At 45.4% G+C, this 27,472-nt stretch overlaps 1 protein-coding gene across 3 annotated transcripts; it reads right to left on the reverse strand.

The window, feature by feature from the left end:
* Positions 1–27,472, reverse strand: LOC137438024 (uncharacterized). Of its 3 annotated transcripts, none has more exons than XM_078766657.1 (9): positions 27,418–27,472; positions 27,075–27,165; positions 24,587–24,769; positions 21,761–22,610; positions 21,502–21,680; positions 6,960–7,030; positions 4,680–4,778; positions 4,384–4,524; positions 1–1,147 (listed from the first exon to the last, which is right to left on the reverse strand). In XM_078766657.1, exons 4-9 carry the CDS (start codon positions 22,589–22,591, stop codon positions 1,080–1,082), a joined length of 1,389 nt encoding a protein of 462 aa, XP_078622783.1. In that variant the 5' UTR covers positions 22,592–22,610; positions 24,587–24,769; positions 27,075–27,165; positions 27,418–27,472; the 3' UTR covers positions 1–1,079. The 3 variants fall into 3 exon arrangements, with proteins under 3 accessions (XP_078622783.1, XP_078622782.1, XP_078622784.1); XM_078766656.1 differs by having other exon boundaries at positions 27,308–27,463; XM_078766658.1 differs by lacking the exons at positions 4,384–4,524; positions 4,680–4,778 and having other exon boundaries at positions 27,308–27,463.

Consider the following 27,472-nt stretch of genomic DNA (forward strand, 5'->3'; position numbering starts at 1 on the left):
CCCGTTTCAAAATTTGAGTTTATTTATTTGAAATAGATTTTCCACTTTCAATGCATTTATATTTTGGTTAAATAAAAACACACTTTCTGGAAAATGCAAGGCATATTATTATGTTGTACCAATCACACCCCGACTCGGTAATTACCCATTGCCTTATTTATTAACTTGTTTGTAAAGTCAACAAAATAGCAGGTGATGCAAACATATCCACAAACAAAATGAGTGCATCATGTTTTAAAAATTCACAGGAAGGGAACGATGTCGCATTCCTTGAAATGTTCAACGAATGATCGAGGAAGAAATGCATTGGTTTCCCCAAACACAACGTCGTCACGCTTCACACGAACACAGGTTACACTTACACACGCACACACACAAATATACACACAGACACACTCACACAAATATATACAAATCTACACACACATCGACACAAATATATACTGTACACACACACACACACACACACACATCTATACAAATCTATAGAAAGACGCACACCTACACAAATCTATAGAAAGACGCACACCTACACAAATCTATAGAAAGACGCACACCTACACAAATCTATAGAAAGACGCACACCTACACAAATCTATAGAAAGACGCACACCTACACAAATCTATAGAAAGACGCACACCTACACAAATCTATAGAAAGACGCACACCTGCACAAATCTATACACAGACACACAAATCACACACACACACACACAGCACATGTGCCCACACTCTCCCTTCCTCCCTCGCACATTGACAAGCAACTCTCCCATTATGCTGAATATCACCCCATCAATATACCATGGCACATGTAGTAGCATGGATGAAAAGTGGGCACAGGCTTGAGAAAGATGAGGTTAGTAGCAAAATGGTTACAAATGCACTGGAAACCTCTTTAATTTATCAAGCCTCATGGAAAAACTTGATCAATGTATGGAGAATACACCATGGTCGTGGAAAGGCCGTACAATCCTTACATCAAAGCGCGGTATTATAAAATGACAAGAACCTTGGGCACTTCATTGGTATAAACATTTCAGTAGTAAAAGATGAAATATTGACGGGTCACAAAATCAGCTTACACTCCAGCATCTGGTCTGCCTTCCCAAGCGGCTTCTTTCTGCTGCGTGGCAAGTCTCCGCTGTTCTGAAAGGGAAGGGGAGAGAAGACCATGGACAGTGCTCAAAAAGTGATAATATTCTCAAATCATCCCCCATTCAAACCCATGATCTTTTCTACCCCCATGAACAACTAACGCCCCTTCTCCCACACAGAAACCTCTTACCCCACGTTTTTGTATACGTAGTCAAGGCTCATGGAAGAGCGAGTACACTGAACCTATCAGGAAACAACGGGGCAAAATGAACAGTAGAGAGAGATGGAGGAAGAGGGAAGGGGGGGGAGGGGCTTAACAGCAGAGCCGAAGGACAACACAGAGGGAGACTTGAAAAAACAATGGGGGGGAGGGGAGCATGAAAGGATGCATGGGGTGGAGAAGACAGTAGCCAGGGAGAGACAGCAAGGAGTCAGGGACGTCCACTGGGAGAAAGGATTCTGTTAAGCAAATGATGTCCAGGCTGCCAGTATCAGCCGGGATCGAGAGATCTGTCAAGTTGGATGGGAGGCCTCGGATATTTTCGATCCACACAGTGATGGACACGGGAGGATGCGTTATGAGAGGGAGAAGTGGGAGGCTTGGAGGACGTAGTCGGGGGAGGGTGAGGCTGGGAAGGTGAGGGCTGGAGGGGAAAATTGGAGGGAGCAGGACAGGGGGAAGATGGGATGGGGGAAATTGCAAGGGGACGTGATAAGTGGAAAGATAGGTGCTGTCGTGGCAGGGGGGAGGGGCAGGAGGCCGAGAGATGGCAGGACGAGGGGGAAGCGTTGAGGGGTGGGTTAGGGGAAAGCTTAGGAGATGGGCGAGGGGGAAGCTTGGAGTGGGTGGGGCGAGAGGGAGCCAGGAGTGTGTTGGGTGAGGAGGAATGCAGAGAGGGGGGACATGAAGTGGAGGGAAGCTGAAGTGGAGGGAAGCTGAAGAGCGGGACACCTAGGAGGGGTGGGGTTGAAAGGACACGGGCTTGTAGGAGCTGTCGGGGAGGGTGCTGACATGGAAGAGTTTGACACTGTAAAAGAACGTGAAGCGGATTTAGTTTGTGTGGTGATAACCTCTAAACTGAACTTCTCAAGATTCCCATAAATTTAAAAATTCCTAAGATAAAGACCATGGGAATGAGTTGTTGACGCCATGGAATAAGATCGTGCTGCAGAAACCGGAGGATGACTTTCATAATTCAGACCAAATGCTTCAATGAGAGACAGGTTTGCAAAACGTGCCTTGTGAAGGAGGAAGAATAGATTGTGATGAAGAACACGTGGTGTGCTGATGCCAGTTAAATAAGGGAATTGAACCACTTTAATAAGTTTTTTAAAAAGCTTTTAAAGGAAGCGACAACAAGCCTTTTCTTGAATATGAATGAATGAATGAATGAATGATCATTTTAAGGCCATTTTCCCCGCTAGAGCGGGGGTTAGCCTTGCGGGCCCCATGACAATCATGGTTCCCTGTTTGAGGCAATGTTTTTATGGCCGGATGCCCTTCCTGACGCCAACCCTTGGTCACACTCTTACGATGTGCAGGGATACAGTGTGCCTATTCTGAATCGGGGTACACACCCAGCAAGCTGGTACTCAATTTGCCGACCTTGGAAGGATGACAGGCTGAGTCAACCCCCCTGGCGTTAATTCAGCGATCGACCGGGATTCGAACCCAGGATCCTAGGATCCCAAGCCGGCACCCTAACCGCTAAGCCAACGCCAGCCTTGGAAGCCTTTTCAGGAAGGCCACGGAAGCCAGGCCACGCCTTTTCTTGAAACAAGATAATGAGAAAATGATAGGGGAATAGGAGAGATATACAGGAAGTAGAGGTGAAAGGCAGAATCGGACCGTGTCAAGTGAAAGAGGTTTTTAAAATTATTTATTTATTTTCATCGAGAGGGAATAGGAAAGTGTTGAAAAGAAAGAAAGGACAAAAATTTTGGAAGAAAGAAAAAAGAAACAGGACGACAAGACAACCTCACAGCCGAGATTATTAAGCACCTACTGTATCCGAGAAGGCCAAGGCTGCATGAAAAAAACCGAATTCAAAAGATATTGGCAAGGTACGATTTATCACGGAAAAGTTTCGATGAAAATACAAACAGCACACAGAAACGCAAATATCACAGTGGGTCGCCATTGCAAACCCATTGCGCATTTTGTGATAAAAGCACAAAACTTGGCACAACGACAGACATCGCCTTCATAAATTGTGCAGGCCTAAATCATGAGCGGAAAATAAATCGAGGTGGAGCTTCATCATGTTCATCTACCAGAATTTTTTTTATTACTGTGACATGGTCAGCACGGAGCAAAATTACACAGTCCTTAAAAGCATTTGATAAATCAGTCAAGCTGTCAAACCATGTGACGATGGTGCTGAATATTGAGTGCAGTCCGCATCAGACATCGCAGTAAATTCTGTTCAGAACCTCAGGCCTCACTATTGTCACAGTCATGGTCATGGTTCTAATCATGTTTCACTGGAGGCCATGGGATCAATTCTGCAAATCCTCACCCTCACACAGCTGTTCATCCAAGTGCAGCCTTTCTGCACTTGCAGCGCTTCACACACACACCCCTTGCATTTGCAGGACACAAACTCCTAAGAGGTCTGGCCCGCATCGGGTAGTGTGATCCAGTGTGGCTCGAACAGTCCGTCATTGGTCTTGGTCCACCCCCCAGCTCGTCTGTGAAGCCATTTCCTAAGATGGTTGCCAAGGCCGTTAGAGGCCAAATCTGTGATGCCACAATATCCAGATTTGTTCATAATATATTAATCTATCCCGTTGCCCAATTTAGTGCTTTTATCACAAAATGCAAAATTGGTGTAAATATTTGGCTATCGGGCCCCACCAAACAGAAAAACACGACAGATCTGGTTCGGAAAACTTAACTTTGATTCAGGTGGATGGAACTTTATATCCGACCGACACGTGGACAAACTGAACCAGAAGTCAGCCTCTTTTCAAATTTCCAGTTTTTCCTTCCTGAGAGTTTGCTTTTGTACCCATCTTGTGCAGCCCATGCATCCTCCCCCAACCCACATCCCTTGTCCGTTTTCCTCTGTTTTGTCACTCAACCATGACATTGGTGTTTCCCCCCCCCCCCCCCCCCCTCTCTCTCTCCATACTGTTCCTTTGGTTCTGTTGCGTTCCCGATCCATTCTGTGTTCTAGCTCTGCCACGAGCCTTGACTTTCTATACAAATAAATTGATTAATTAAATAGCAGAATTTGAGTTCAACATTGCTAAATTTCCGGTACTGGCAAGGAAAGCACTCGTACCTCGAGCCTGCTTTAGCTGTTGCTTCTCTCTTTCATGCTTCTCACTGTTCACGTCTGGCCGCTTACCCAGCGCCCGAGCGACGAGCCTGGATGCGAGAGCTGCGCTGGTCGGTGGCCGAGGCTTCACAGGCTCGAGAAAGTCTGGAAGCAGTGAGGAAAAAAGAAAGTGGTGATAATGGGCGGAAAGTAAACAATGGAACTTTGAGCTTGTTATAGTGATGATCGGTAATGAACTAATAATGCGCAAGCAACGACAACAGCAACAAAAAGAAACAATGCTGAAGGATGGTACAGACCTGCATAACAGGCCTGGAGTCTCTGTTGTGATTGCTTGCTAGCCTGGGAGATGGGGCACGTTTGCAACATGGCCTGTGGCAACCTCAGCCCTTCACGAGCTGCAGAGAAGTGAACGCACGCAGCCTAACAACAGTGCACAAGTCACGAATAGAGTCAAAGCCCCTTTTGAAATTGCCATTGCATTGATGAAGTTGAACAAAAAAAATGTTTTGAAGTTGAACAAAAAGTAGCTGGATTTCTCCATCTGTCCATCCGTCTGTCTGTCTTTCTGTCTGTCTGCTGCTGCGTTTTGCTGGGACGGCATTACATCTAGCGCTGGGCTAGGCCTTTACAGTGGTGCATTATTCAGGACTCGATGAGAATTGCAGTTTGAAACTTGAAAAAAAAAAAAAGCGACGTAACATCTGATCCCAGGGAACATAAAACAAATTCTAAATATTGTTTTTTGGCGAATCAGTGTGCGTATTACTAAAATTAACGCTGGGTTGGTAGCTGTAAACAAAACACGACACACATTGACTGTCAACAAGCATTACGCCTAGGTCCCCCGTTGGTGAAGTGATGTGAGTTGACAAAGTGGAAGACGCAAGGCGGCCATCTTGGATTTTGACGTGGCGACCCAATTTTCAATAGCGTTCTTCCTTATGCCTAGATACACCCACACACCAGATTAGAAGTTAGTAGTTCGTTTATTGTCCCCCGTCGCACCGCGGAGCGAAAGGGGGACTATGGCTTTCCCCTGCATGCGTCCGTGCGTGCGTGCGTAAGCGAAGGACCGAATTCTAATTTGGTGTGTGGGTGCAACCCACGTCAACTTCAACTTCCACGACGGACAATAAGACTCCTTTATTATTATTAAAAGTTGGTACTTCGCTTATTTTTCAAGATATTCCGCTCACAAGGTTCAGACATACATGGCGGCGGCCATCTTGGATTTTGACGTGGCGACCCAATTTTCAATCGCGTTCTTCCTTGTGCGTAGATACACCCACACACCAGATTAGAAGTTAGTAGTTCGTTTATTGTCCCCCGTCGCACCGCTGAGCGAAAGGGGGACTATGGCTTTCCCCTGCATGCGTCCGTGCGAACGTGCGTAAGCGAAGGACCGAATTCTAATTTGGTGTGTGGGTGCAACCCACGTCAAAATCCAAGATGGCCACCGCCATGTATGTCTGATGCCATGTATGTCTGAACATTGTGAGCAGAATATCTTGAAAAATAAGGGAAGTACCAACTTCTAATCTGGTGTGTGGGTGTATCTACACATAAGGAAGAACGCTATTGAAAATTGGGTCGCCACGTCAAAATCCAAGATGGCCGCCGCTATGTATGTCTGAACCTTGTGAACGGAATATCTTGAAAAATAAGCGAAGTACCAACTTCTAATCTGGTGTGTGGGTGTATCTAGGCATAAGCAAGAACGCTATTGAAAATTGGGTCGCCACGTCGAAATCCAAGATGGCCGCCACCATATATATGTCTGAACCTTGTGAGCGAAATATCTTGAAAAATAAGCGAAGTACTAACTTCTAATCTGGTGTGTGGGTGGATCTAGGTGTAAGGAAGAACGCTATTGAAAATTGGGTCGCCACGTCAAAATCCAAGATGACCGCCTTGCGTCTTCCACTTTGTCAACTCGCATCACTTCACCGACGGGGGACCTAGGCGTAACGCTTGTTCTTTTTAATAAATTTGCAAAACTTTCTAAAATCCTGTTTTTTCTTTGTCATTATGGGGTTTTGAGTGTAGATTGATGAGGGAAAAAATGAATTTAAATGATTTCAGCATGAGGCTGCAACATAACAAAATGTGAAAAAAGTGAAGGGGTCTGAATACTTTCGAAATGCACTGTATATATATATCAGAGCCTGGTGTTAGCTTAGCAGTTAGGGTGCCGGCTTCGGATCATTGGATCCTGAGTTTGAATCCCGGTCGATCGTTGAATTAACAACAGGGGGGTTGAGTCAGCCTGTCATCCTTCTGAGGTCGACAAATTGAGTACCAGTTCACTGGTAATTCCCTGTGTGTCGCAAAAAGCGACTAACAGGGTTGGCGGCAGGAAGGGCATCCGGCTGTAAAACATTGCTTCAAAAATGGGACCACAGTGCCTCAAAAAAAGGCCAACCTCCGCTCTGCGGGGAAAAATGGCCTCTGAAGGCGGTTCCTTTAAAAATATATATAATAATGTATATATATCGGCAGTGGATTCAGCACAGTTACTCATTTGCTGTAGGACACGCTGCACTATCATGCACCCAAGTGGACAGGAAGTAACGTGCCTGCAGTTGCACTTGAAAACACCCCGAGGACATGTGAATGGTCCACCCACTTGACCACAAATCCTTTGGTCCTGGAAAAATGAGACATTAAAATATAGTGATCTAAAGAAGGGGGAGGAATGGGGAAGGGACATGCAAGCAAAGAATCAGGTAACCCTGCAAGCACGGTCATGGATGCAAAACAGGCACATGTTAGGCCAAAAATGCAAATCAGTTTAACGAAACCCATAAATCCAGCTACCTTTTCTGACGTAGCTTTACGCTAACGTAGCCTTTTGCTTACGAAGTTTGCTTGAACAAACATTGGTACATCACGGGTGATGAAGGTTGTGGTGAAGTTTGATTGAAATTCTTGGGTAAAATGCCAGGGCATAGAAAAGGCCCCTTTATATAAGGGTATGTGCCATGTGGCAAAGTATAGAAAAGAATGGACATTCCATAACTTGTAGAAAATGCCAAACAATACAAAATAAGGGGCAGTCAAAAAATATCGTGTGCATGCTGGACTACCCCCCTTGTGTTCTGAGGAGGAACCAAGTAATTGCTCTAGAAAAGTTCATATAAAGGGGTGCCAATTTGATTCATTCAGCTGCATGAAGAAGTAAATGTACTTTATTTGCCAGATGTAGGGCGCCCCTTTATATGAACGTTTCAAGAGCATTACTTGGTTCCTCCTCAGAACACAAAGGTAGTCCAGCATGCACACGAGATTTTTTTGAAAACACCTTATTTTGTATTGTTTGGCATTTTCTACAAGCTATGGAATGTCCATTCTTTTTTTATACTTTGCCACATGGCACATACCCTTATATAAAGGGGCCTTTTCTATGCCCTGGTATTTTACCCAAGAATGTCCATTCCTTTCTATACTTTGCCACATGGAACATCCATCTATCTATAATTCCAGCAATCTCTGTGTGTCTGTCTGTGTGTCTGTGTGTCTGTGACCGCTGTTTCTCGACAACCACGGGTCCGATATACTTGAAACTTGCCAGGTATATTGCTGGGGACCCGAGGATGTGCCTTTTCAAGGTTTCATATTAATCGGACAATTACTTACCGAGCTATGTCCAAACAACGATTCAACCAATCAGAGAGCAGCGAGCTATCACGTGTGCCGAACGTGGCGATCAGACTCTGCCTCGGACGGCACATTTGACAGCGTATTCATTTATTTCACGTTGGAAAACTATGTTGCCGTTAAACTATGTTTTAAAACGAATTCAAACTGCGATTAAATTAAAACGATTCATCCTAACTGCGATTTGCGAACTTCCGGACAGTGAAGACTGTCCGGCAGCACGCTTTCCGGCAGCCAATCACAGAACGCTTTGTTGCGTAGGCGTGGCCGATGTGAGACGAGCGGAGCTGAGCGCGTTACGAGCTGACCGCCATTACGGTACGTAATTCGATTTCTTATGCGCATTATTTCTCCCAATTCAGTCAGAGCGAAGGGCGGAAGCGAAGAGCGTTGTATTTTTTGTTTACGGGCGTACGGGCGGGGTAGAGCGTACGGGTAGCGTTTTTTTTTTTTTTTTGGCAAGGAACGGGCAACCACGCGTTTGTGCACGCGATGGCGATTGCTTTACCAAACTCCGGAAGCCGTTCGCTTTGGACCAAACCATTGCATGTAAATAGAGGGGGGGGTTCTGTGGTCGTTGCGAATGGACCAAACCATTCATGTAAATAGAGGGGGGGGGGTTGTCACTGTACTCGCAAGCCGTTCGCCGTTCGCTTTGGCGTTGCGAATGAACCAAACCATTTCATGTAAATAGAGGGGGGGGATATAATTTTAGATAGATATATAGTACGGGCATATATATAGTACGGGCATGCCCTAGTATATATAAAACACAGTTTGTGTGTGTGTAATGTTACCGATAGACTCCTAAACGGAGAGGCTCACGTACTTGATATTTGGCACAGACATGGCCATTGAGCCTGGGAAGGACATGGCCTACCTAAAAATATTTGACGAGATCCATATTTTTTATTCATATTTACCTCAGCGCATTTCAGCGAGGAATATTATACACGGAATCTGACCTGGTGGCAGAGCAGCGCGCTGATTCGCTCAGAGCGATCACATGATGTTCCATCCCCGCCGCCAGACCATTGAACATAAAACACAGTTTGTGTGTGTGTAATGTTGTAATGTGTGTAATGTACGGGTCTCCCTTCCCCCGCCCGGCAACGCCGGTACTGGAGGGCGTCACAGGATCAGTGAGTCTCCAAAATCCGCTTCGTGCTGTTGCGAAGATGCAGGACGATGTCGCGATTGTTGTGCTGCTCTCCGACCATGAGAACTGCAACGTCATTGTTGACTGACCCTCCCCTTCCGTCCTCCCCTCCCCCTCCACCCTACCCCTCCCCTTCTCCCCTCACCCTCCCCCCTACCCCTCCCCTTCTCCCCTCACCCTCCCTTTTCCCCCTCCCCCTCCCTTTTCCCCCTCCCCCCTACCCCCTACCCCTTCCCCCTACCCCCACCCTCCCCCCACCCCTCCCCCTACCCCCACCCTCCCCCCACCCCTCCCCCTACCCCTCCCCCCCTTATCCCCTCCCCCCCTCCCCCCTCCCCCCTCTTCTCCCCCCCCCTCTTCTCCCTTCCGCCCCCTCTTCTCCCCTCCCCCCCCTCTTCTCCCCTCCCCCCCCTCTTCTCCCCTCCCCCCCCTCTTCTCCCCTCCCCCCCCTCTTCTCCCCTCCCCCCCCCTCTTCTCCCCTCCCCCCCTCTCCTCCCCTCCCCCCCCTCTTCTCCCCTCCCCCCCTCTCCTCCCCTCCCCCCCCGTTCCCCTCCCCTCCCCTCCCCCGCCCGGCAATGCCGGGTACTTCTGCTAGTCCCATATAAAGGAGGCCTTTTCTATGCCCCTGGGATTTTTCACAAGTTACATTTTAAATACGAACAAAATGCATTTGTTCATCATACAAGATTCTATTCAAGACAATATAAAAGACTTGAAGAAGTAAAGGGAAAAAAATATTCAACCCAGGCAGGATTTGAACACAATCCCCAGCTTGGGAGTCTGATGCTTTGTCTATTAGGCAATTGAGCCAGCATGGTAGAATTGTTTTTTGTTTAAAAAAAAAAGATATTTGAAAGTGTGTATATATGTATATTTATCTATCTATAATTCCAGTAATCTCTGTCTGTCTGTACGTTTGTCTGTGACCGCTGTTTCTTGACAACCACGGGTCCGATATACTTTTAACTTGCCAGGTATATTGCTGGGGACCCGAGGATGTGCCTTTTCAAGGTTTCATATTAATCGGACAATTACTTACCGAGCTATGTCCAAAAAACGATTCAACCAATCAGAGAGCAGCGAACGATCGCGTGTGCCGAACGTGGCGGGCACACTCTGCCTCGGATGGCACATTTGAGAGCGTATTCATTTATTTCACGTTTGCAAACTATGTTGGCGTTAAACTATGTTTTACAACTAATAAAAACGAATTTGCGATTCATTCGCTTTCCTGCGCGTTTGTGCACGCGATGGCGATTTCTTTACCAAACTCCGGAAGCCGTTCGCTTTGGACCAAACCATTGCATGTAAATAGAGGGGGGGGATTGTCACCACTCGCAAGCCGTTCGCTTTGGACCAAACCATTTCATGTAAATAGAGGGGGGGGATATAATTTTAGATATAGATATAGTACGGGCATGCCCTAGTCTATCTATAATTCCACTAATCTGTGTGTTTGTTTGTTTGTCTGTGACCGCTGTTTCTCGACAACCACGGGTCCGATATACTTTAAACTTGCCAGGTATATTGCTGGGGACCCGAGGATGTGCCTTTTCAAGGTTTCATATTAATCGGACAATTACTTACCGAGCTATGTCCAAAAAACGATTCAACCAATCAGAGAGCAGCGAGCTATCGCGTGTGCCGAACGTGGCGAACACACTCTGCCTCGGATGGCACATTTGAGAGCGTATTCATTTATTTCCCGTCGGCAAACTATGTTGGCGCTATGTTGGCGTTAAACGATGTTTTAAAACTAATTAAAACCCCGGGGGGATTGTCACTGTACTCGCAAGTCGTTCGCCGTTCGCTTTGGCGTTGCGAATGGACCAAAACATTTCATGGACCAAACCATTTCATGTAAAGCGTTCGCCGTTCGCTTTGGCGTTGCGAATGGACCAAAACATTTCATGGACCAAACCATTTCATGTAAATAGAGGGGGGGGATATAATTTTAGATATATATATAGTACGGGCATGCCCTAGTATATAAAACTAGCTGAATGCACTCGGCGTTGCCCGGGTTCTTTTTGAATGAATTTAATCTTCTGTACTAAAAAAGGAATAAAATGCGGCCTTGCGAAGCAGCGGAGTTTGCCTATCCGGCCGTGGCCGCATTTCGTTCATTTACTACTATAATTCAGCTTTTACTCGCGGCCGCAGAAGACTGACTACTATAATTCAGCTCAGCTTTTAATTGTGAAATGGGCCTAGCCCGGCCGAGGCGGCCTCGACCGGCTTCGCCACCTAGCCTATAACCTTCCCGGGGCCCGTCCCGACATTTTTTGTTTCAGAGGTTTCCTCCTATCTTTCACTGTTCAGGAGATTAGTGCGTGCAGACAAACAAACCAACAAACAAAAACTTTCTTTTATATATATGTAGATATATAGGAGATAGATAGAAGAAGAAGAAGATATACCAGTAGAAACCGAGAAACTAATTTTCAGTCCTCATGTCAAAGTCGCATACAGAGAAACCATCGCAAAAAAAGGAAGGGGCGCTTTGTGCCTCCCTTGATTTCCATACAATAAGCAATTTGATGTGGTACAATACTCATGATGACACTGAAATTCAGGTTTAAGAATAATTACGTTTTAAATACAAACAAAATGCATTTGCTCATTGTACAAGATGTTTATTTGCTCATTATTCAAGACGATATGAAAGATTTGAAAAAAGTAAGGAGAAAAACAGTCAACCCAGAGAGAATTTGAACCCACAATCCCCAGCTCAAGGAGTCTAATGCTTTATCCATTAGGCCATTGGGCCAACACGTTAAATTTGTGAAATAATACTTTGAAGAGTTATAAAGTGTGTATATTTTTTATATATTAATTTTTGTATATACAGACTTGGCATTTAATATGGAATATATTTTTTTTCTTGACTTGGGTTTACTTTCTGAACTCAGTATATCAATCTGGTGAGTTTCGTTTACACTTTGGTGATTTATTTGTTGAAAGAACCATGTCACTGATTGTCTGTCGCAGCAAGAAGTCAACAACAGGATTATATCACAGGTGGCGTGGCAAAATGTACGGACAGGTGCATTTGATGATTGGCTTCACAGTCGGGTATGCAAGGGTTGTTGCGTTCTGTATTAGTGGAAAACAACTGCTGCACGTCTCCAAAAGTTATTGCCGCTTCCTCTGGAGATGGTCCGTCAACTCGACAATGCTGTTTGTCATGGAGTGGTGGCTTTACGAAATTACGGCATGAAACAGCGTGCTATTGCTCGGCAGTATGGCATCACTCAAGGTCAGGTGTCAAATATCCTGAAACGAAATGCTTAGAGGGGTGTCCCTACTCCAATACCGAGGCCAGGACGTCCCCGCAGAACCACAAGGAGGGATGATCGCCAGCTGCACCGCTAAGTCCGCAATGGCCGTACCAAGTCAGCTAATCGGCTTAGGGCTGAGTGGCAGCAACTGACAAATGTGCCTGTATCCAGAAGGCTAGTCAACCAACGACTGGTTCAAGCAGGCTATCGTGCCAGGCGTCCCCTGAGAAAGCCACGCCTGACCAGACAACACCGCCAGCGCCGATTGCAGTGGCCCAGAGAGCACCGTCAATGGCAGCCAGGACACTGGAATCACGTGATCTTCAGTGACCAGTCTAGATTTCTGGTCTATCATCAAGATGGCCGCGTCCGAGTGCGCAGACAAGTGCATGAAGCCTGCAACAAAGATTGTATAGTGCCAAGAGTCCAAGCTGGAGGTGGTGGGGCGACTGTTTGGGCTGCTTTTCATGCAGGGGGCAAAACTGACCTGGTTGTTCTGAATGGAAACCTGAACCAGTTCAAGCACAGGGCCATTCTGGAAGAAACATTGCTTCCATTTGCTCGTGCAGCCTTTCGAGGAAACTTTGTCTTCAAAGATGACAATGCACGGCCTCATCGTGCTCGCATGATCGAACACTTTCTTGCTGACCGTGGTGTAGAGCATATGGAGTGGCCTGCCATGTCCCCGGATATGAATCCGATAGAGAACTTGTGGGCAGAATTAACGCGTCAAATTGACAACTTGGACCAGCAGCCTGCCTCTGTGCGTGAATTGCAGCAGGCTATTTGCACTGCATGGCAAGCGATTCCTGTCCAAACCTTGGCAAATCTTGTGAACAGCATGCCTCAACGTGTACGTGCTCTCCTGAATGCTTGTGGGGGTTACACGAAGTACGGAACTGTAATTTTACTGTCCGTAATTCCAGTCGTAATTTAACTTTTGTTTTTGTTAAAAAAAAATTTGGCTAATGTGCAAAATAAAGAGATACTTCTGGAAAACGTACAGAAGTTTAACACAGTACTGTCCATGAATTGAGTTCGATATCAGTTTACATCACTTTCAAGGATCAATTTATTTGCTTCGAAATGTCAAATGTGGTTTTTGTTTCTTTTAAAGGTCACATTAACAAAATCTAGAATAATTTCAACATAATTCCAATGAACTTTTGGTTCTAAGACATCTTGAAAAGTAAGTTCACCCCCACAAAAAAAATATTCCATATTAAATGCCAAGTCTGTATATACATGTGTGTGTGTGTGTGTGTGTGTGTGTGTGTGTGTGTGTGTGTGTGTGTGTGTGTGTGTGTGTGTGTGTATGTATATATATATATATATATATATATATATATATATATATATATATATATATATATAATCGTTAGATTAAATAAGACGCGGACGTAGCTTCAGGACGTTGATCTTTAATTGTCGACCAAGCTTTCGACCAACAAAGGTCTTCTTCTGAGTCAGCCCCAAGTTCAACGGAAGTCCGTTGAAGACTTCCGAAGACTTCCGTTGAACTTGGGGCTGACTCAGAAGAAGACCTTTGTTGGTCGAAAGCTTGGTCGACAATTAAAGATCGACGTCCTGAAGCTACGTCCGCGTCTTATTTAATCTAACGATTATATATTCAATACAAATGAGACGCCCTGCTCGTACTTTGGAGTTTCTACTATTTCTTACAGTTATATATATATATATATATATATATATATATATATATATATATAGATATATATATATATATATATATAGATATATATATATATATATATATATATATATATATATATATATATATATATATAGTGTTGTGGATATGAGGACTGTATTATTTTTTATTGTGTGCTTTATTATTATTATTGTTTATTCTGCGCCTCCTGCCTCCGGAGTTGTGTAAAGATAAAAAGGGCGTCTCGGTAGTTATTCCATGAAACACCACATTGCAGGACCCGATAAAACCCTTGTTCAGTAGCTTATATCTTATTATGTGTTTTAGAGTAAGGCCTTGTCTTCCATTAAAATGACACTCCATTGCACCGAGTAAAAGAGATAGATTCCCTTCATTCCCATTCCCAAAAACCTCCATTTTCCCCTTTCGTAATGGCCAAGCCTCAATTTGGCAATTACATCCCCTCCAAAGCCGCCATTGACCATGAGGCAGGGTTGGGGAAGAAAGGCGGGTCTCCACCTCGTCATAGAGGGGAGGAGTAAGTTGGCCCCGCTCATCCAACCCAGAACGAGGGGTTTGGCTTGAGAGGGCGGAGAGAGAATGCTTGGGGGAGGTTCGCAAAGGGTGAAGGGCGGGGCCTATATAACCCGCCGCGGGGCGCTCCCGGGAGAGACAAGCAAGAGAGTTGCAAAAAGGTCCAAGGCTGAGCTGAGCTGCGTGGTGAGGTGCAAAGCAAAGAGCTGGGTCGTCAGCAGATGAGCTTTTACGAGATGAGCTTTTAAAAAAAGGAGAGACAAGCAGATGAGTCCAAGAGAGTTGCAAAAAGGTCCAAGGCTGAGCTGAGCTGCGTGGTGAGGTGCAAAGGAAAGAGCTGGGTCGTCAGAGCAGAGCTGAGTTGTGAGGTCCAAAAGCAGAGGTCATCCAGGGAAGCGCAAAAGCCTGCTATTCGTCACCTTGCTCGCCAGCGGCAGCGTCTACAGCAGCAGCAGCAACAACGCTCGCCAGCCGCTTAGGGGCCTGGACGGCAGTTCGGAGCAGGGCCGCGAAGGAACGGCGGCTGCAAAACGTGCGGATCGTGCTGCCGGACCCAGTGGACTTTCCTCTCCTTCCAGTCAATCCACTCTGCAATTCCCCGCGTGAGTCTGTGTCTTCGTTTGTTCTGTCCTGGGTATTAAGTAAGCCTGTTAGATAAGCTAGTAATTTGCACTGTGTCGCCTGCGTCTCATGTCCCCTGTAAATAATCGTGACTGTTCTTCTTGCTTGTGTATGTGTACATAATAAACCCCGTTACTCTTCTGTACGTCTTCTTCTTCCTCTTTGCATTCGGTCGCTTTAGAGTTTTCCAGATTGAGTATCTGTGGCGCGATACGGCCAACGTTTGGGTGAATCGGGTGAATCGGGTTTAGTCGGGGAACAACTGTTCAGCCGCGGTTACACCACCGCTCGGTAAAAAATAACATCTAATCCGCGGACCGTAACAATATATATATATATATATATATATGTATTTAATTTTAAAGCAAAAACGACAGCACTTGTAGTGCATTCAGAAAGTATTCAGACCCCTTCACTTTTTTCACATTTTGTTATGTTGCAGCCTTTTGCTGAAATCGTTTAAATTCATTTTTTCCCTCATCAATCTACACTCAATACCCCATAATGACAAAGAGAAAACAGGATTTTAGAAAGTTTTGCAAATTTATTAAAAAGAAAAAACTGAAATATCACATTTACATAAGTATTCAGACCCTTTGCTATGACACTTGAAATTTAGCTCAGGTGCCTCCCATTTCTCTTGATCATCTTTGAGATGTCTCTACACCTTGATTGGAGTCCACCTGTGGTAAATTCAATTGATTGGACATGATTTGGAAAGGCACACACCTGTCTATATAAGGTCTTACAGCTGGCAATGCATATCAGAGCAAAAACGAAGCCATGAGTTCGAAGGAACTGCCTGCAGAGCTCAGAGACAGGATTGTGTCGAGGCACAGATCTGGGGAAGCCTACAAAAACATTTCTGCTGCATTGAAGGTTCCCAAGAGCACAGTGGCCTCCATAATTCTTAAATGGAAGAAGTTTGGAACAACCAGGACTCTTCCTAGAGCTGGCTGCCCGGCCAAACTGAGCAATCGGGGGAGAAGGGCCTTGGTATTAGAGGTGACCAAGAACCCGATGGTCACTCTGGCAGAGCTCCAGAGATCCTGGGTGGAGATGGGAGAAACTTCCAGAAGGACAACCATCACTGCAACACTCCACCGATCTGGGCTTTATGGCAGAGTGGCCAGACGGAAGCCTCTCCTCAGTGAAAGACACATGAAAGTCCACAGAATCTTGTTTCTCACAGTCTGAGAGTCCTTAAGGTGCTTTTTTTGCAAACTCCAAGTGGGCTTTCATGTGTCTTTCACTGAGGAGAGGCTTCCGTCTGGCCACTCTGCCACAAAGCCCATATTGGTGGAGTGTTGCAGTGATGGTTGTCCTTCTGGAAGTTTCTCCCATCTCCACACAGGATCTCTGGAGCTCAGCCAGAGTGACCATCGGGGTCTTGGTCACCTCTCTTACCAAGGCACTTCTCCGCCGATTGCTCAGTTTGGCCGGGCGGCCAGCTCGAGGAAGAGTCCTGGTTGTTCCAAACTTCTTCCATTTAAGAATTATGGAGGCCACTGTGCTCTTGGGAACCTTCAATGCAGCAGAAATGTTTTTGTAGGCTTCCCCAGATCTGTGCCTCGACTCAATCCCGTCTCTGAGCTCTGCAGGCAGTTCCTTCGACCTCATGGCTTGGATTTTGCTCTGATACGCATTGACAGCTGTGAGACCTTATATAGACAGGTGTGTGACTTTCCAAATCATGTCCAATCAATTGAATTTACCACAGGTGGACTCCAGTCAAGGTGTAGAAATATCTCAAAGATGATCAAGAGAAATGGGAGGCACCTGAGCTAAATTTCAAGTGTCATAGCAAAGGGTCTGAATACTTATGTAAATGTGATATTTCAGTTTTTTATTTTTAATAAACTTGCAAAACTTTCTAAAATCCTGTTTTCTCTTTGTCATTATTGGGTATTGAGTGTAGATTGATGAGGGAAAAAATGAATTTAAACGATTTCAGCATAAAGCTGCAACATAACAAAATGTGAAAAATGTGAAGGGGTCAGAATACTTTCTGAATGCACTGTATGTGGAATTTGTTTCGAAAGCCATTAACTAGACCAATTGGCCGATTTATATTCCAAGTTTCAGCTCGTTTCAATGTATAGTCCTTGAGATATGAGCGCCAACACATTTTGGTCGGACGGATGGATGGACAGACAACAAAGTGATTATGAAGGTTTTCTAAATATAATACAGACTTGGCATTTAATATGGAATATTTTTTTTTCTTGACTTGGGTTTACTTTCTGAACTCAGTATATCAATCTGGTGAGTTTCTTTTACGCTTCGGTGATTTCTTTGTTAAAAGAACCATGTCACTGATTGTCTGTCACAGCAAGAAGTCAATAACAGGATTATATCACAGGTGGCGTGACAAAATGTAGGGACAGGTAAATTTGACGATTGGCTTCACAATCGGGTATATAAGGGTTGTTGTGTTCTGTATTAGTGGAAAAAAACTGCAGCACGTCTACAAAAGTTATTGCCGCTTCCCCTGGAGATGGTCCGTCAACTCGACAATGCTGTTTGTCATTTAGTGGTGGCTTTACAAAATTCCGGCATGAAACAGCGTGCTATTGCTCGGCAGTATGGCATCACTCAAGGTCAGGTGTGAAATATCCTGAAAAGAAATGCTCAGAGGGGTGTCCCTACTCCAATACCGAGGCCAGGACGTCCCCACAGAACCACAAGGAGGGATGATCGCCAGCTGCACCGGTCAGTCCGCAATGGCCGTACCAAGTCAGCTAATCGGCTTAGGGCTGAGTGGCAGCAACTGACAAATGTGCCTGTATCCAGAAGGCTAGTCAACCAACGACTGGTTCAAGCAGGCTATCGTGCCAGGCGTCCCCTGAGAAAGCCACGTCTGACCAGACAACACCGCCAGCGCCGATTGCAGTGGGCCAGAGAGCACCGTCAATGGCAGCCAGGACACTGGAATCACGTGATCTTCAGTGACGAGTCTAGATTTCTGGTCTATCGTCAAGATGGCCGCGTCCGAGTGCGCAGACAAGTGCATGAAGCCTACAACGAAGATTGTGTAGTGCCAAGAGTCCAAGTTGGAGGTGGTGGGGTGACCATTTGGGCTGGTTTTCATGCAGGGGGCAAAACTGATCTGGTTGTTCTGAATGGAAACCTGAACCAGTTCAAGCACAGGGCCATTCTGGAAGAAACATTGCTTCCATTTGTTCGTGCAGCCTTTCGAGGAAACTTTGTCTTCCAAGATGACAATGCACGGCCTCATCTTGCTCGCATGATCCAACACTTTCTTGCTGACCGTGGTGTGGAGCATATGGAGTGGCCTGCCATGTCCCCGGATATGAATCCGATAGAGAACTTGTGGGCAGAATTAACGTGTCAAATCGACAACTTGGACCAGCAGCCTGCCTCTGTGCGTGAATTGCTGCAGGCTATTGTCACTGCATGGCAAGCGATTCCTGTCCAAACCTTGGCAAATCTCGTGAACAGCATGCCTCAACGTGTACGTGCTCTCCTGAATGCTCGTGGGGGTTACACGAAGTACTGAACTGTAATTTTACTGTCCGTAATCCCAGTCGTAATTTAACTTTTGTTTTTGTTAAAAAGAATTTTGGCTAACGTGCAAAATAAAGAGATACTTCTGGAAAACGCACAGAAGTTTAACACTACTGTCCGTGAATACTCCCTGTACTGTGAATACACAGTACTGTCCCTGGTGTTGGGCTAGCGGCTAGGGTGCCGGCTTAGGATCCTAGGATTCTGGGTTCGAATCCCGGTCGATCGCCGAATTAATGCCAGGGGGGTTGACTCAGCCTGTCATCCTTCCGAGGTCGGCTAATTGAGTACCAGTTCACTGGTAATTCCCTGTTTGTCGTTGAAGGCGGCAAAAAGGGTTGGCGTCAGGAAGGGCATCCGGCCGTAAAACATTGCTTCAAAAAGGGGACCAAAAAACAACAACTACCACGGTCCCCGAAAAGGCCAACCCCCGCTTTGCGGGGAAAAATGGCCTCTAAACGGTGGTTTTTGTCCGTGAATTGAGTTCGATATCAGTTTACATCACTTTCAAGGATCAATTTATTTGCTTCGAAATGTCAAATGTGTTTTTTGTTTCTTTTAAAGGTCACATTAACAAAATCTAGAACAATTTCAACATAATTCCAATGAACTTTTGGTTCTACATCATCTTGAAAAGTAAGTTCACCCCCTCAAAAAAAAATTCCATATTAAATGCCAAGTCTGTAGTAATAATAATGACATTTATTTTATATAGCGCTTTTCAAGAAGCCCAAAGACGAAATATAACTCAAGAATGCATAAACGGACGTTGCTGAAATTTGGAACATATTACCTCGATGTACACAGCATTTACTTCTGAAATTTGCAGCCGATTTCGTCCAGTAGAAGCCGAGAAAGGCATTTTCAGTTCCCATGTAAAAGCTTAATTTTGAAAAAATTAATGTAAAACATTTTTTTAACATTTTGCTACCTAGGAGACATTCTGAATGGAGAGGGTGGATCAGACTCGGCAACGGTTGCTGGAGTGATATGTGCATGGAAGAAGTTTTGGGAACCGAGTGGCGGCGTGCTGACGAGGAGGGGAGTGTCATTGAAGCTGAAGGGAAAGGTGTATGCTGCATGTGTGAGAAGTGTTATGATTTATGGGAGCGAGACATGGGTAATGAACATAGAGCAGCAACGAAGGTTGGAAAGGGTGGAAATGCGAATGGTTTGATGGATGTGCAGAGTATCGTTGAGAGAGAGGAAGACAAATGATGAATTGCGAAAGACGATGTGAATAGAGCCTGTGATTGATGCTGTGAAGAGAAACAGGTTGAGATGGTTTGGTCATGTGTTGAGGAAGGATGAAAGTGACTGGTTGAGAAGAGTGATGGAAATGAATGAAGAAGGAAGTAGAGGACGGGGAAGACCGAGAAAGACTTGGCTTAAGATGGTCGAAGAAGAAATGCGGACAAGGGGGTTAACAAGGAGAGATGCAGAAAATAGGGCAAAATGGAGAAGATTGTCATGGGGACCGCAAGGCTAACCCCCACTCTAGCAGGGAAAATGGCCTTAAAATGCCTGTTGTTGTTGTTGTTTGTTGTATGTAAAAGGGGGGTCTTGTGAAAAATGTGAAGCCTGTTGTTGCCTGTTGTTGTTGTTGTTGCCTGTTGTTGTTGCCTGTTGTTGTTGCCATCAAAAATGCCTGTTGTTGTTGTTGTTTGTTGTATGTAAAAGCTGCATACAGAGAAACGATCCCTTATATAAAAGGGAGAAAGGAGGGGTGCTTTGCGCTTCCCTTTGATAGTTTATGAGGTTTCAAAGAAAAGAGCAAATACCTATTTTGGGGTGCAACCCCCCGAGTGGACCCCTCATGGCCCGATTTGTTTTTTATGTTGTGAACAAACTTTGGTACAACACGGGTGATTAAGGTTGTGGTCAAGTTTCATCGGAATTGCGTGTGCATATTCTCAGAAAAAAAGCAAATACCTATTTTGGGGGACAATTCCCCATAGACCCCCTCAGGACCCGATTTTTTTTTCATGCTGTGAATAAACTTCGGTACATCACGGGTGATGAAGGTTGTGGTCAAGTTTCATTGAAAGTGTGTGTAGTTTCAGAGAAGAAACAACAACAACAACATGCATTTTAAGGCCATTTTCCCTGCTAGAGCGGGGGTTAGCCAGAGTTTAGTTTCAGAGAGTTAGTTTAGTTTAGAGAAGTTTAGAGAAGAAGTTTAGTTTAGAGAAGTTTAGAGAAGAAGTTTAGTTTAGTTTAGTTAGTTTAGTTTCGAGAAGAAGTTAGTTTCAGAGAAGAAAGCAAATATCTATCTTGGGGGGTCAAACCTGGACCCACTTTGACCCCCGGTAGACCCCCTTAGACCTCGATTTTTTAAATGCTGTGAACAAACTTTAGTCAAAACATAACATACATCATTTGTGCCAAGTTTGGTCGCAATCCCATCAGCGGTTTCGGAGAAGACGTTTCAAGTGTTTATGGACGGACTGACTGAGCGCCATCGCATAAGCTCCCCTGAACTTCGTTCCAGGTGAGCTAAAAAAAAAACACTTTCAAATATCGAGAGATATGGTAAGCATCTTTTCAGGTCCCAAACTGGAACAAACATCTGCAAAATCCCTTCTTGTAAAAGAGGTCAGAAGGTGGTGAGCAAGAAAATTACAAACAATTTCCATCTTGGTAAATGGGGATGCGACTTCACCCACCGGAACGGGGAAAAGGCTTGAATGATGTCCTCAGTTTTAGTGTCGGGTGAGAAGTCGTAAATTTCAATCACGTGATCAAATTCCGAATCGGTGAATGTTGGCTCCTTCGGTTGGAAGGCAAGGTAGTCGATGTATGCATGCTGCAGCTTTACTTCGTCGAGGCTCAGGCCATCCATCAGCTGTAAAGATCCACAGAAGGAGAGTCAGTGCATATGCAGACATGCACTGGGCAAGCAACTTTCAAGACGGACGATCTTACCTCTTCCATGAGGTGTGGTTCCAGACATTCACCATCGTCGTCGAACATGGCTTCCCAGCTCTGGTCCTCGTCCTCCTTTTCACTTTCCTCTTTTACCACTGCAGTATTATCGTTAACTTGAAGAGAAACGCTGCCTCCCCCTTCAGATTCATCAGGGACTTCATCAAAACTGATAAAGTTTATTTCTGCCGAGCCTTCATTTCCCAGTACGCATTTGGAGTCCGATGTCGTTCCACAAATGGCCGAGGAGAACCGATTGGGCGGTTCAATGTGTTCAACATAGGAGCGATCACCTGTCTGGCATAATTTCACACTGTCGTCCGAGAGGTCAACTAAAAGCTCAGAATATTGTCTCAAATTTGTTTGTTTGTCCTCAAATTCGTTCACAGTAGTGTCACAACTGTCACATGGTGAATGTGCTGCAAAGATATTCTGGTTGTCTCCTGCACGTTCACAACTTTTTGTTGTACTTTTGTCAGCTCCAGCCTCAACGTATTTATCCTCTGCATTACTCCAACCAGACTCCATGCAACGAATAGGTGGCAGGTCCTCAACACATTCCGCAGGTGTCTGGTTTACAAAAGGTGAATCGGCGCATCTTCCTAAGTCGTCGTTCACAAACCCAGCTATAATGTTGTCCTGCTTTAAGGTTCCATGCAAATCGCCTGCATCCATCACTTGCTGGAAGCTTAGTTCGCCAGTGTCAGTGCCTTCAGCTGCAACCACAGGCAGGTTCACACTGGGCTGGTGTTGCCTCACACTGGGCTGGGCTTGTCGCTTCGCCCTGGGTACGTAGAGCAGTTTGTCGGGTCGTTTCTTGCGCTGCTCCATCGTACTCTGTGCACCATATCTAGAATTGCAGAGCCAACAGAATGAAAATAGCATTGTTACACAATCTTCTACTTTAATGAACTTACATATCATGCAACCTGAAGACATTTCAACGCAAAGAAGCATTGTGGCATTTCATTCATACAATACTCCCCTCATACACTGAGATCATTCCTAAAACAGAGGTCATTCCCGAAAACAATGACCTCAAACTAATCTCTGAACCCACCCACATTCCTGACTGCTCCTCCAATAGCTCCGACAAGGCGTATCTTTCTCACTTCCAAAACAAATCTCGAAACTAATATCCTTACAACTTGCTGCACCTGGTGGATTATACGAGCTCTGGCAAGACTCCCGTTTCCCCGCCGATCCTTCCACTGTAGCAGACTAAATGACTGAAACCATCCTTCTAGGTATGTATTTTCACATGCGAAAAAGTAAAACGTCTCGCCACCCCCCACCCCCCCCACAACTTTCCCACCCCTCTCACCCACTCCCCCCCCCCATCCCCCCCAAGTGGTTCTCCAATCATTGTACTTCCTCTGTCTCCTTGATAGACTGCCTCTAGAAAGCCTGGAAAGCTTCACCTTAATATCATAGTCGAAGAGCTAATGTGGCTGCCCGCAAGTGCACCGTATCCGCAGCCAAAGCAGATTTTATCCAGTACTAGCAGGAGTACACGGCGTCGCCGGGCGGGAGGTGGGGGGGTTGGGGTGGAGGGGGAGGTTGGAGGGGAGGGGGGGGTGGGGGGAAGGTGGGGTGGGGGGGAGGGGTGGGGAGGAGGCAGGAGAGGGAGGGGTGAGGAAGGGAGTGGGGGAGTGGAAGGGGGTTCATCACCTTTTCGTTGAATCTATGCTGGTGAATGTGCGGTTCACCACGTTTCTGAGTTAAGTGTGATGCCGATCAGGAAGAAGCCTCACTACCAACTTCGTAGACTTCTGGAATCGTTTGATTTATTTGTGTTCAAATGTCTGGTGATTGTTTTGTATTTATTTATTGATGCGAATGTGTACTTGCATATAACTGTCATTAATTTTAAAAGGGTTAGGTCCTATTGAGCGATTTTTTTTTAATCCAAAAAAACGAACTTTTTTTATTTCAGTTTTTTTTTTTTGGCCTAAAACACTCCCAGGCACTCACTGATGAACCTCTGAAAGTTTGACGAAGATCCGTTCAGCCATATCTGAGAAAAATGGTATCACAGACAGACACACACACACACAGACAGACAGACAAACAGCTCTCTTATATAGTAGATATCTACGACAAGCTCTCCTCTCTATCAAACTGCAGTCGTGCCTTCTAGTCTTTGACCAAGCACATCTCCACCACCTTCGATGAATCATCTTTTCCTTCTCTCATCAGCCCTGATCGTTCCGTCTCCAGTTATTCTAAATCCAAAGCCAACATATTGGCCTCGTAGTTTGTGAAAAATTATACTCCGGACGACTGCAATAGAATTCCGACTGCTTTTCACAAATATAACTCCCTTATGCCTGTGATCGGATTTTCCACTCGAAAAGTTCGCCATACCCTGCTCTCCCTCGTCACCAACAAAGCGAATGGTCTGGATGCCATTCTTGACGTTGTCCTCAAACACTCTGAACCCGAACTTGCTCCTATTTCTCCAAGCTTTTCTACCTTTGTCACCCACCCAACTCATCCACAACTTTTTGAGATATCATGTTTTATATTGTTTTTGGCCCCATCTCTCAATGGTGAAGAATCACTTTTTTTAAATCTCGGATCCGGATCTTCACCAAAATCGAAACAATTCGTCTTTGTCATGCGCCCAACCTGTCCATCAAGTTTCATCCGAATCCGTCCATAACTTTTTGAGATATCCTACTCACAGGCAGACAGGCAAACAGACAGACAGTGGTGAAAACATAACCTCTGCCAACCTTTGGTGGCAGAGGTAAAAAAAAAGATAGCACTTGGATAGAAAAGACCAATACTTATGTAGTACACAGGTCTCGAACAACCACGTACAGCAGCTGAGTTGCAGAATGAGTTCGAGACCGATGAGGGATAGCCCTTCCCTTTGTCTGCACCACAACGACCCTCCGGCTGTCTCCCTTGCCAATAGAAAAACTCGTTAGGTCATTTCCCAGCTCCACTGTCCGATGGATCAAAAAGCGCCAACGCGGGTTCAGAGGAGGAAAGACCAGCACCCTGATGCAAGAACAAAAGGTGTGGGAAGGTAATCACTTGCTTGAGAGTGGAGGGAGGGGAGCAGGAGGGGGGAAAATTAATGTATTTAGCTCACTGTCATAAAATGGATACCTTTGAAATACAGTACGAGTATAGAGTACCTGCGCCTTGTGCTATCACGATATATTGACCCCACACAATCCAGGGAGATGAACAAAGCAAGATGCTGACATACACAAGATTTTTCAGCTACATAAGAGGAAAACCCGATTAAGAAGAATTTTAGATAATTGGCATACATAAAGAACTACGTTGCCTGACCATAACTTCCTCCTTTCTTGCATAAACATAATTTCAGGTAATCTATATTATAAAAGGAGCCATGTCTGTTTGTCATCCCTGCCTGGATGGATGTCGTTAGACTTGTGGCCATCACTAACTGGGTGTATGTGGTTAGACTTGTGGCCATCACTAACTGGGTGCACGTGGTTAGACTTGTGACCATCACTAACTGGGTGTACGTGATTAGACTTGTGACCATCACTAACTGGGTGTACGTGGTTAGACTTGTGGCCATCACTAACTGGGTGTACGTGGTTAGACTTGTGACCATCACTAACTGGGTGTACGTGGTTAGACTTGTGACCATCACTAACTGGGTGTACGTGGTTGGGCGTGTGGCCATCACGAACTGGGTGTATGTGGTTAGACTTGTGAGCATCACTAACTGGGTGTATGTGGTTAGACTTGTGACCATCACTAACTGGGTGTACGTGGTTAGACTTGTGACCATCACTAACTGGGTGTATGTGGTTAGACTTGTGAGCATCACTAACTGGGTGTATGTGGTTAGACTTGTGACCATCACTAACTGGGTGTACGTGGTTAGACTTGTGACCATCACTAACTGGGTGTACGTGGTTAGACTTGTGGCCATCACTAACTGGGTGTACGTGGTTAGACTTGTGACCATCACTAACTGGGTGTATGTGGTTAGACTTGTGACCATCACTAACTGGGTGTACGTGGTTAGACTTGTGACCATCACTAACTGGGTGTATGTGGTTAGACTTGTGACAATCACTAACTGGGTGTACGTGGTTAGACTTGTGACCATCACTAACTGGGTGTATGTGGTTAGACTTGTGATCATCACTAACTGGGTGTATGTGGTTAGACTTGTGACCATCACTAACTGGTTGTACGTGGTTAGACCTGTGGCCATCACTAACTGGGTGTACGTGGTTAGACTTGTGACCATCACTAACTGGGTGTACGTGGTTAGACTTGTGACCATCACTAATTGGGTGTACATGGTTAGACTTGTGACCATCACTAACTGGGTGTACATGGTTAGACTTGTGGCCATGACTAACTGGATGTACATGGTTAGACTTGTGACCATCACTAACTGGGTGTACGTGGTTAGACTTGTGACCATCACTAACTGGGTGTACATGGTTAGACTTGTGACCATCACGAACTGGGTGTGCGTGGTTAGACTTGTGGCCATCACTAACTGGGTGTATGTGGTTAGACTTGTGGCCATGACTAACTGGGTGTATGTGGTTAGACTTGTGGCCATCACTAACTGGGTGTATGTGGTTAGACTTGTGGCCATCACTAACTGGGTGTATGTGGTTAGACTTGTGACCATCACTAACTGGGTGTACGTGGTTAGACTTGTGGCCATCACTAACTGGGTGTACGTGGTTAGACTTGTGACCATCACTAACTGGGTGTACGTGGTTAGACTTGTGACCATCACTAACTGGGTGTACGTGGTTAGACTTGTGGCCATCACTAACTGGGTGTACGTGGTTAGACTTGTGGCCATCACTAACTGGGTGTATGTGGTTAGACTTGTGGCCATCACTAACTGGGTGTACGTGGTTAGACTTGTGGCCATCACTAACTGGGTGTACGTGGTTAGACTTGTGACCATCACTAACTGGGTGTACGTGGTTAGACTTGTGGCCATCACTAACTGGGTGTATGTGGTTAGACTTGTGGCCATCACTAACTGGGTGTACGTGGTTAGACTTGTGGCCATCACTAACTGGGTGTACGTGGTTAGACTTGTGACCATCACTAACTGGGTGTACGTGGTTAGACTTGTGGCCATCACTAACTGGGTGTACGTGGTTAGACTTGTGGCCATCACTAACTGGGTGTACGTGGTTAGACTTGTGGCCATCACTAACTGGGTGTACGTGGTTAGACTTGTGACCATCACTAACCATATGTACGTGATTGTACATGTGCCCATCACAAACCACGTGTACGCGGTTGTACGTGTGATCATTGTACATGCCACGGGTTGTACCTGTGAGAATCCTTGGCGACTTGTATCCGAAACGCCTCCAATTCCGTTGACAAATTAATCTCAAACTCGCTCTCAGCAAACGCCAGCGTGCCTAAAATAAAACACGTCAGAGTACAAACTGCACAAACATCAAATCGCCGTTGGCGTTGTTGTATTTAACGCCTATTCGTTTCAAACACATGCTCACTAACAGATCGTTTCCTCGACACTTATCTTTATCTTCCCCTACTTACTTTTTCCTCTTAAGTTCTCATGGTATTTTGATTTATTCGATCCAAATAATTATAATGCGGTGTCCCGGCCAACTACGGCTTCCACGTTAATGTAATCGTATTAGTATTACATTAGTTGTGTGGAACCGGAAATGCTTGCTCGCAGTTTTGGAGTGTGAAGGTGGA

The sequence above is a fragment of the Myxine glutinosa genome, chromosome 12, assembly GCF_964187855.1.
Source record: "Myxine glutinosa chromosome 12, kmMyxGlut1.1, whole genome shotgun sequence".
In the NCBI taxonomy this organism is placed as follows: domain Eukaryota; kingdom Metazoa; phylum Chordata; class Myxini; order Myxiniformes; family Myxinidae; genus Myxine; species Myxine glutinosa.

What these genes read in the sequence shown, in the direction of transcription:
- LOC137438024 (XM_078766657.1), bottom strand. Translation starts at nt 22,591, where the DNA reads ATGGAGCAGCGCAAGAAACGACCCGACAAACTGCTCTACGTACCCAGG. An exon ending in AACCACACCTCATGGAAGAG is followed by an intron (nt 21,681 to 21,760) that starts GTAAGATCGTCC and finishes GGATCTTTACAG; the next exon opens with CTGATGGATGGCCTGAGCCT. An exon ending in ACAGCTAAAGCAGGCTCGAG is followed by an intron (nt 1,148 to 4,383) that starts GTACGAGTGCTT and finishes CTTCCCTTTCAG; the next exon opens with AACAGCGGAGACTTGCCACG.